Source organism: Prionailurus bengalensis, chromosome F2 (assembly GCF_016509475.1).
Source record: "Prionailurus bengalensis isolate Pbe53 chromosome F2, Fcat_Pben_1.1_paternal_pri, whole genome shotgun sequence".
NCBI lineage: Eukaryota > Metazoa > Chordata > Mammalia > Carnivora > Felidae > Prionailurus > Prionailurus bengalensis.
In genome coordinates, this window is record NC_057353.1 from 37,249,934 (window position 1) to 37,261,401 (window position 11,468).

The 11,468-nt window shown below is 36.2% G+C and overlaps 1 protein-coding gene across 4 annotated transcripts in view; it reads right to left on the reverse strand.

The window, feature by feature from the left end:
* Positions 1-11,468, reverse strand: part of NBN (nibrin) — a 51,926-nt gene continuing 40,458 nt past the window's right edge. For 3 of the 4 annotated variants that reach the window (XM_043601331.1, XM_043601330.1, XM_043601334.1), the window contains 4 exons: positions 11,079-11,234; positions 9,076-9,189; positions 1,384-1,433; positions 1-182 (listed from right to left, as the gene is read on the reverse strand). In XM_043601331.1, the coding sequence (XP_043457266.1) occupies positions 152-182; positions 1,384-1,433; positions 9,076-9,189; positions 11,079-11,234 (351 nt within the window). In that variant the 3' untranslated portion in view covers positions 1-151. The remainder of the gene's footprint in view (positions 183-1,383; positions 1,434-9,075; positions 9,190-11,078; positions 11,235-11,468) is intronic. The other variant, XM_043601332.1, reaches the window with a different exon arrangement.

Consider the following 11,468-nt stretch of genomic DNA (forward strand, 5'->3'; position numbering starts at 1 on the left):
TGGGAATTCTGTGCATTTTATTCAACAAATCTAGGGCCTAAAACATTTGTAATTTAAATCTCTTCTATGTACTTTATGTATATATTCTAGAGGAAAAGGACATAAATGCTTGATGGAAATGTTTTCTGTGACTTCTTCATAAAATCCTCAGTTATCTTCTCCTCCTTACATTAGGATTGTATCTGCAAAGAAAAAAATAAAGTTAAAGCATTAGATAAACGATGGCATTTCTTTCACTTTTAAAGTTAAAGAGCTTTCAAAATATAGTTACACTCTGGCAAACAATGAGCATGCCAATTTTATCCTTAGGATCATACATTGAGCACTGATATTTTTACTTTCTTTTGTCCTTTTGATGTTGGTTAGATGAATATTTGGTAAAAATAAAACAACATCAACAATAACAAAAAGTCCTGTAAAAGCATTAAAATAATTAATGAAAACAGTTCAAAACTAAATCTGTTTCCACCTTTCCCAGTATGGCTTCAGACTCCTCCAACTCCCAACTAAAGTATAACATCTGCCTAAGAGAGTATAATGAGCCAAAAGTAAGACTTATTTATAAAATTTTCTCCTACAGTATTTCAACAAATTTAGCTGGCAACCATATATTCTCCTTTAACTACTTAAAAATCAGCACCATATGTCACCATTTTCACCAATGATATATACTGTTAATAATAAAATTAAAGAATCAAATTGGCTGCAAAACAAACTCTGAGACACAGTACTTCTCGGTTCTGCCTTTAAGTAAATTTGGGAAAATGTTATTCTCCCCTAGCCAGTATCTACCTACCAGTAGGAAAAGTAATTTTATTTTATACTATTTGTGAGTATTTGAGAGCTAATTATTATAAGGTTTCTGGCCTGCAGGAATGCTGAAAATGTGTTAAGTCAGAATTAAATTATAATCACCCATTATAAAGCCTCTCAACCTCCCACAAAAACCTGATTTGAAACTCTAATCCAGCCTCTTGTTTTTATGCTTGTGCCAACTAAAACTAAACAAATGCTCTGGTATTTTGTCTTAACTCGAAACCCATTCATTCATAATTCTACTCAGAGCTGAAAATCTCACAAATGTATCCAGCCAAATTCACCCAGTGCGGGACCCTTCTTTTGCATGAATGCCCCCATACAAATTTTAAATATCATGTGATACAGGTTCAACTGAATCAACCCCAAACCTCAAAGACATATCTAGCAAACCTAATTAAGAGGTGCTCAAAGTAAAAATACATACATTAAAAACAAAACATTATTTAGGTGAAGGGACTAAACGTCTATTTCTAAAGTCAGAAGAAATGAATATTTAATCTCTATGAGTAAAATGGCATTTTATATACATCTCAAAGATTCAAGAGAAAACAAATTAAACTTTACCTAAAGAGATCATCAGCAAGTGACTCTTCTTTTGCATGTTGATTTTGAACCTGTCAAAATTGACACAATATCAAACATTTGTTTAACAACGAATGTATGGTTCATCAACTGCTATATACTGGGTAGTCACAGTTATCTTTGAGATTTCAACATCCATAAGGTCACCAGGTTTACGAGTTCTTGCCTCTATCAGTATCTCCCCCATTCACCAGATCCTCTCCATTTTCACTTTCTGCCAAAAATTCTGCAAATGTTCTCTAATTAAACAGCATTCTCCAGTTAATCCCTTCCCAAAGGCAACCGATATAAGTATATATTGCTAGCTTACTGAGTTTTTAAATATTTTTTTCCAACAAAACGCTTTAAAAAAATTAAGTGTTTTGAGGTCACAGGACTACTGAAGGGGCTGAGATGGCAAAATCTACCCCCATCTTCAACCAGAGCAGCCTCCAGCTGCAATGGTTTTCTTCCCCAAGGTCCCAAGTCAGGCTCTGAGGCTGATGCTTAGTTACTTCACTGACAAAAGTATTTTCAACATAAACTTGCCAAACTCCTAATGCACTGCTGAGAGGTAGGAACAGAAAAACTCTGTGCTGGGTCCCTCTTTCTAAAGTGTAGCTATGATCCTACCATGTGCCATTCAAAACCCTTCAGTGACTTCTTCCACCTACCAAAGGAAACACAAATTCTTGAGTTTGACCCTTAAAATGGGAAAAGACCTTCATAATCTGGCTCCATTCTACATTCTCAGTCATTTCTCACCTCCCTCTTCACAAACCCTGTATGTCTGTTAAAACTCAATCACAAAACAACCAACCAACCAGACTCACCTCCCAACAAATATCTCATCCCTCTCTGCTTTTGTTCATATTTTTCTCTCTGCCCAGAAGATTACCTCTTTTCTTTCCTCTTCCCATATCTGACGATATTTCAGTGTGCATTCATTCAATAATAATTTAGGGCCTACTATGTGCCCAGGAACATGTTCACCTCTTTACCAATGATTATCCAATCCTCTTCATTTAAAAATAACATCTGCTATGAAGAACCCCCATAAAACTTCAGCTCTACAACTCAGATTTGTCGTATCAATTTCCACCCTGTATCATATCTTCCCTAAAAGACCAGAAGTTCCTTGAATGTACATACTGTTTATTTTTATGTTAATAACTTACATTTGTGTATTTCCAGACACTATCTTAAAAGTCTTTATTAAAAAAATCTCATTTAATCTTCATATAACTTCATTACTACTATTAGACTATTATCCTAGTTTTAACCAATAAGGGAACAAAGAGTTAGGTTAAGTAACTTAAGGTTGTCGTATGAAGAACAGGATTTGACCAGGTCTTCGTAAGTAAGAAGAGCACCACCAGGTCTTAACAGGCTATTACAGAGCTTCTGAATCTGTGGAAAGGGCCTAGATGAAGGACTTGCAGGGATTCTTCCAGAATGGTTTTCTATTCATACAGGGAAATATCAAAATGAAATTACATCTTTCCACATTTTCTAATAGGTATAGCAGCACATAAATGGGAAGATAATGATTTTTATCAAGGAGCTGTCAAAAAAAGTGGCTGGTATCATTATCATAATTATCCTTAAAGGCTTCCCGGCAGGGGATGCTAATTTTAAACTTATAATAAAGAACAACTGTAAAGAAAAATCAGCTTTATTTTATGTGCCTTAGTAGAAACATTAAGTAAAATAGTATTAAGAAATAGAAATCCTGATATTACTGACATCTTTTTAAAGGTTTGGGAGAATTACATCTCCAGTCTTTCAAAATTCCAATCAGGTTGGATAATGTCTCAAAGAATTATTATGTTTAATGCACAGAATGAAAATATCCTAAACTGAAGGAAACTCCAGGAACAGATTCAGTGATTATGAAAACAAAGACTGGTCTACAGCAGAAGCACCAAAGGAAGAACTGACAAAGAATGAAAGAAAGGCAAAAGATACTTAAGAACAGCGGCTGGGACCAGCCTGGGGAAGTATGATGTCAAAGCAGTAACATACTTCTATACAGACAGCGTAGTTGCACAACAAAGTCAACTCTATTATCTTAAAGAGTGAAAACAACCTAGTTCACCTAAAATTGTTCTAGCAAAGAGAGATTTGGTGGAATAAATCTGGAACACAGACTCTACTAATTCTAATCAAATAAACAAAAGACCGAAAAAAGTCAGCAGCTACACTGTCATTCTCTCAACCCTCCCTGTCCAAGAACAAGTAAAACCTTACAGCCATAATAATCAAGGAGCCACAGCCTTGAAAAAAGTGGCCTGCAAAGAACCAAAAGATTGATGCAGATGTTTCTAACACTGCCCCAGCACATGAAACAATGCCACAGAACTAAAACCAACCTGAGAATGCTTACCAATACTCCAATTTTGGGAAAAAGCAGCCTGAGCAGGCAAAAGAAAACACCGCTGGTGGGCTGCTGGGAAGGGACAAATGGCACAGGGAAGTGAGTGGGACTAACACTGACCAGGCACAGGCGCCACACATCCCTGACAAATTAGGTAAACAACCTAAAATGGCAGGTGATTGTCTTCTGGGAGAAGATACGCTCCCTGGTACACATTTAATTCCAACCCCAGGAAAGCGATGCACAGGTCCAGCTGAGCCTTTCCTTTCCTGGATTCAAAGTCTCCAGGCAACAGAAACCAGATGCGACATGCACTGCAGCCCCGAGCACACTGCCACACTGACGGTACAGAGGCACAAGGGTCATTCCGTTCTCCACCAGAAAGCTAAGAGCTCGGGTAGGAGTAATTTCAACTACATTCACTTTTTGCCTCACAAACTGTCTTTAGATAGTAATCCCTGCATAAAGTAGCACAGGATGCTTCGCAAAGCAAACAGTATCTGGACAGGGTATTGTACTCCAAACAGCTGCCAAGATCATAGAAAACCAAAAACTACTCCACATACTAAAGGGGAAACAAAGGACAGCAACTGGAACAGAACGTGCAAAATAAATGAAGAACTTAGTCTGCAAGAAATAACAATCCAAGGATCAAAAAAAAAAGTTACTAAGAACATGAAAGCAATAAAAGGAGAACCAAAAAGTTAGATGACAAAACACAATGACAATGAGAAGGGAACAAATGCTAAAACACTGAGACCTATTAATAACATCATTTCAGAATCAAATAAATTAGAAATAGCTAACACTGACTCTTTCCATGGTTATAAATGCTTTATAAATAGCATCTTACTTAATTCTCACAAAAATTCTGTGAAACGGAGGTACTATTATTATTCCCATTCTACACAGGAAGAAACACAAGCATAAAGTAATCAAGTAATCCACCCAGGGTCATATAGCTGACGAAGAATAACACAGACACAACTGAAATGTGAATTTTTGACACAGTGAAAGAGCTTAAGAAAACCACAGGGAGTGCAGAAGAAATGGGTATAGAGAGTAAAGGTGATGTAATAAAAGCATGGTTACATCTTAAATATACAGAACCCAGCAAATAGAAAAATGCTTTCAAAGATGTAACAGAAGAGTTCCTTGAAATAAAAAGAAATGCATCTGCAGATCAAAATAACATACTGTATTTCAGGGAAAACAAATGGAGAACTGGGAAACACTGAGACACATTCTCACTGCTTCTGACTTGCAAGTGCAAATCACCTTTAAAAGGGAGGTAAGAAAGGACTGTCAGAAGATGGGCGGGGGCAGGGAGAATGGAGGAAGTACAATCTCCTCACTGTTGACAGCAGGGAGCCAAAAACCATCGAAAATCAAATAGGCAGTTTGAAACAAATACTGATTCTAATCTGATAGTGGTTTTTTTTTTCGTATCTATCACCCCTTGGTCTTAGATGCATCTCAGAAAACAAAATATCTTGAGAAGAAACATTTGCACAAATTCAGCAATGCTTTCAGCTTTACTTTCTTCTATCGATCCTCCCCTTCTCTTGCACTCTGTCCTAGCTATTACTCCTCCTCAATAAAGAGACGTCTGGAATAGTTTACTGAATTTACATGGGTTATTTCTGGACTTCAGGATTGTAACCTCATCATTATTTTGGGCAGTACCATAATTCTTTGAAATGCACATTTTAAATAGTAAGGCCATTTATTCTTTCAAAAAAGAAAGGAGGAAAGATGTCATTTTCATTCTTCCATTTTTTGACACTACATATCCTAAGTGACCTTGAACAACCTCCATTTTTTAGTGACCTTTGTAACAACTTTTTAATTAAAAAGCATTTTTAAAAACAAATTGCTAGAGACTACATTAAACCCACAATGAAGAAGAATAAAAACCCTGAGAAGTTAACAACACAACCAGCTTTTGCCCTCCTCTGTGGGTATCCACAAACCATAAAAAAACTGGGCTCTGCCTTTGATGTCTGCAATGGGTGATGAGTGATATGAGAGAAAATCAAAGATGAGGGATCTAAGAAAAGACTCCAGCATTTAAGGGAGAAAAAGGAATAAAGTCTACAACACAAAAGAAGATAAGAAAGAAACTTGTCTGCCTTGACCCTAGCACAGGGTGAAGGAAAGAAAAAAACTATCAAGTTTATAATGACAAGCTGGCCTTCACTCAGGTTTCTGAGTACTTTAGGTGATCCTAGGAATTAACTACCTAGGTAATCCAAGAAAATCGCCAGCTGAGGCTAAAGTGGTTTCCTAGTAGTAGAACAAGACTGGCAGACACAACATATCTTTTCTGGAGGATCAGAACTCAAGGAATTCCCACAGATCAAACTACAAGGAAAATGAGTGGTTCACATAAAAAGATCACAAAATATGTACTTGGAAACAAGGCTCCATAGGAGATGATTAGCACAAACATAAATAGCAACAAGCATTTTAGGCACAGAAAACAAAAGAAGAGCTTACAAATATCAGCAGGGAACAAGATTTAGAAATGAATGAAACAGACATCCAAAATTGAAAAAATACAATAGGCTAAGTGAAAACTTAATGAATGGGTGGGAATACCAACTAGACAGAGTGGAAGGGAAAAGTACCAAACTGGAAGACAATGTGGAGAAGTTACCAAGAAATACATTTCAGAGGAAAAAAAAAAAGATAAAATATATATAAAATAAGATAAAGAAAGGGATATAAAATTGTAGAGTTCAGGGAAGAGTTATTATCCTCACCCCTCAATTGCCAAGTGGCCCTACTTCAAATAGCCTGCTGAGACAACCTATCTGGAGCCCACCTTTGGGTTCCAGGAGGACTGGACAATCAGGCAATACAAAGACTAAGAAGAAAACATTCTAACCCTAGAGGAGGCCTTTGATTATCTCTCAATTCAATAGTCCTATGTTTCTGAAATCTTAACTTCCATGCAGTAACTTCCTCTATGGCAGAAGTTGTCCACTTCACTTAATTTTATTAAATTCTCCAGTTTAAAAAAAAGTCAGGGGTTGAAAGAATTATGAATCAGGTAGATGGTCTTTTTACATAATATCCACTAGGACTCAAAACACCTAGGAAGAAAGTAAAAAAAAGAGAAGCATAGGGGACCCTGGGGGGGCTCAGTTGGTTGAGCGTCTGTCTGACTCTTTATTTCAGCTCAGGTCATGATCTCACAGTTCGTGAGATCGAGCCCCATGGGACTCTGCAATGACAGCATAGAGCCTGCTTGGCATTCTTTCTCTCCCTCTCTCTCTGCCCCTCTCCCACCCCCATGCACATGTGCTCTCTTAAAAAATTTGAAAGAAAAGAGAAGCTTATTTTTATAATCTTTCCTGTGAGTTCTCATTATAGCAGTATATAAATATATACAGCTGTTATGTGTAAACAGTGAGTTCTTGAAAATCACATTCTAACATGGAGAGCTGTAAAGCAGTTTATAGTTTCCCAAAAGAGCAATGTCATAACTGAGATTTGGTTTCCTGAGACTTAGGCAACATATTAGTTGTAGATATGATCGAAGACATGCCATAAGGCAAGTATGCGAAATTATAAAACTTTAAAGCAATTTCAAGTATCAAAATTATGCTGCTGATCCTAGTTTAGGGTTTTGAACATGAATTGATTGTATTAAGTACCCTACTGTAAAGTGATAGGAAGACACACTCTGACATAATATGTACTTGATCAGAAATCTGTATGTTTGAACATATAAATAAAAATGAAATGAAAAATGATTGGGATTTGCTTTAAAATATTCCAGAAAGAAAAATATTCCAGAAAGAAAAAAAAGTTGAGAAAGGCAACAGATGAAGCAAGATGTGCAAATCCTGATATTTGTTGAATCTGTGTTTGAGGTTTGTTTCATTCCTCTCTTTGTGTATGTTTGAAAACTTTTCATAATTAAAAGTTTAAGAATATGAACTAAATGTAAATAATTACTACTTAATAATCAACCAACATTATTTAATGATTTCTCTTACCTTCTTAAAACTTAGACTCTGGGGAAAAATGAGATGGATCAGTAACAACTGCCCATGGGAGGAGGCATTAAGGCAAGGTTCTCACAGCAAACAGTTGTCAATAGTATAACTGGCTTGTCACCATCGAGATGGTATGTTCATGTATCATTGAACCAAAGTGTGAAAGTGTAACTAGAGAGAATGAAGTTGGACTCTAACCTTACACCCCTTATGAAAATTAACTCAAAATCAAAGATCTAAATATAAGGGCTAAATTATAATACTCTTGGAAGAAAAAAGGGAAAAAATCCTGACATTTGATTTGGGAACGATTTCTTGGATATAATACCAAAAGCACAGGTAAGCAACAACAAAACGGATAAACTGAACTACATCAAAATTTAAAATTTCTGTGCATCAAAATACAAAATCAACAGAGTGAAAAGGCAACCTAGAGAAAGGGAAAATACTTGCAAATCATATATGTGATAATAGGGACTAATATCCAAAATATACAAAGAACACCCATAATTCAAAAACAACAAAAGATAAACAATCTGATAATCAGAAGAGATTTTTGAATACATATTTCTCCAAACAAGATACACAAATGGCCAATAAGCATATGAGAAGACGCTCAACATCATTAATCATTAGGAAAGTGCAAATCAAAACCACATTGAGATTCACACCAGTTAAATGTACATTATCAAAAAAAAAAAAAAAAAAACTAAATGAAGTGCTAGAGAGGATGTGGAGAAACTGGACCCTTGCACATATCAGTGGGAATGCAAAATGGTGAAGTTGCTATGGAAAAATTATGGCAATTCCTTAAAAAATTAATATACAAGAAAAAAGAGATACAATAGAAAAACAGGAACAAGGTAATACTAAAATAAGGACTGAGAAATTCTCAGAACTGCTGAAAGATAATTCCAGATTTGGAAAGCCCAGTTCATTCACATACTATATATAACTGATATTACTTGTAATATCCCCCGTATGACTGTACAACCATCTTTTAACAGTTATCTTTTAGTATTCTTTTATTTTTTGCTGGTTAAGTCTCTGTTCTCTCCTTTACATTAGGATGTAAACTTAACTCATTTGTCTGGGTCCCATCTTTTTTAACTAATAAATCTAAAAGTCTCTAAAGAAGCATTATGCAAAGATACAAATTAACCTTAATGCTCTGTAACTCAGGAATTTTCCTTAATGAATGACCTTAGGCCAATTATCTTAAGTTTGGTTTTACGAAGGATGTGCTCTAAAGAAACCACAAGGGACCAGAATGTAAACCAAGCAAGTTACTAGGCCTCACTTCCTACTAACCTCCATTTCCTGCTTTAACCACTCGTCTAATTCTGTATTCTTCCGAGCATGATGAGCTATTAGATCTGATCCTCCAATGATGTGTGGAAGTTTTCCTGCTCCAGGAAATATGACCTGTTAAAAAAAGTAAAAGTAGTAAGATTAGGGGCAACTGGGTGGCTCAGTCAGTTAAGCGTCCAACTCTTGATTTTGGCTTGGATCATGATCTCACAGCTATGAGACTGAGCCCTGTGTCGAGCTTAGTGTGAAGCTTCGAGCCTCTTGGGATTCTCTATCTCTCCCTTGCTCTTTGCCTCTCCCCCATTGACCCCCCTTCAAAATAAACTTCAAAAAAATTTTTAAAAAAATAAAATTTTTCCAAACTGCTTTCCAGAAGTTTGTACTACTTTATAGCTCTTGGCCATCCCTGGGCCAACACGGATTGCTTTATCTTTGGTAACTTCATTAATAAAAAATATGTATCAGGGGTGCCTGGGTGGCTCAGTCGGTTAAGTGTTTGACTCTGTCATTTCAGCTCAGGTCATGATCTCACAGTTTGTGGCTCTGCATTAATGGCTCTGCATTAATGGCACAGAGCCTGCTTGGGATTCTTTCTCTCTCTCTACCTCTTCCACGTTTGCATGTTCTCTCTTAAAATAAATAAATAAACTTAAAAAAAAAAGTATGTCTTTTGAATTTTGATTCAACAATGAGACTTGGTAACATGACACTGAACATGAAATAACCATTCGGTTAAGAATAACCCTGTGACGGGGTGCCTGGGTGGCTCAGTCGGTTAAGTGTCTGACTTCGGCTCAGGTCATGATCTCACGGTCCGTGAGTAACCCTGTGACGGGGTGCCTGGGTGGCTCAGTCGGTTAAGTGTCCGACTTCGGCTCAGGTCATGATCTCACGGTCCGTGAGTTCAAGCCCTGCGTCAGGCTCTGTGCTGACCGCTCAGAGCCTGGAGCCTGTTTCAGATTCTGTGTCTCCCTCTCTCTCTGATCCTCCCCTGTTCATGCTCTGTCTCTCTCTGTCTCAAAAATAAATAAACGTTAAAAAAAAAAAAATTTTTTTTTAAAAAAAGAATAACCCTGTGGTATTCATGCGCTACACCTGAGGGATGGAAAAGAATTAAGTGGGTGCCATCTAATGGGAAGTATTTCCATCTTCCACTCTAAGTAGAAGAAAGGGGAGTTCAGAACCTTTTACACATTGTCATAGTAAGCAAAAAATTAACAAATGTTAATAGTAGCTCACATTAGAGAGGAAAAGCTACAATACCTCATAGTCACAGCAAGAATCAAACAGATCATATTCTAGTGAAAGGCAGTCTTCCACAGAAACCACTTTTGAAAAAATTAACTGTATTCTAATTAACTGCTTAAGCAAAAGGTAGTAGTAAGTAGTAGGTATGGAACAAGAAGCAAATATCCCAGCAATAGACAACAAAATACAGACTGGATCGGAAATATCCTTTTAGTCATATTGACAAACTAAATACCTTATCAGTTCCTAAAAAAGAAGAAACTCTGGCTGATGGTAACACTCAGGTACATATTTACATTTTTTATATATACACATAACAGTAAAATGCCTACTTTTCATTATTTAATGTGCTCAGTTATTTTAAACAGATCTATTATCTTCATAAAGTCCTGAGTTAAGGACTTTCAGGTCCTTTCAGGTAGCCAGAGATCCTTATTATAAGTAGAAGAACCCTTTCAATATAGCCTAAAGCCTGCCCCTTAAGGTGGAGAAGACCAGGTAAACAGCACCCTTTAAAGAATTCAGTCTCAATGAAATTTGTTTCCATGTATTCTTTATATACTCAACATATATTTATTCACATATTCATTAACTGTCAGTTTATGTTCTTACTAGAATAATTTTAACTGTTTTAAGCAGAAGAAATAGTATCAGTTTTCAACATGAACCGCTTTTACTATTTAGCATCAACAGTATTTCTAAAAACATTTCAAACGCTGCCCTCTGGTGATACTGTAGTTAAAGGAATACCATACCTTTTTGAATTTCTTGAAATTCTTTAATTGACCATAATCACTATTTACACAGGATGTATTTCTGGAGGTAAAGTTACTAACCACCAGTGATCTAAATTCAGTCAGTAACACCTTCCTTGGAAACATATCACCATCACCCTGAAGCTCATCTTTGATCTTAAACGGGGTTACGACGGATACATAAGCAGAAAAGATAAGGAAAAGAAAATTACTTATTTGGGCATCTACAGAAAAAGTTCAAATACCTGAGGAAAAAAAAAAAACAGTAAAAAAAGGTTTATTTCTGGCACCCAAACTCTGTATTTGGAAATCAAATCATAACTACTTCAAAACCAGAATATTACTTACTCAAATACTCTATACACTCATCTATGACAGAAGACTAAAACT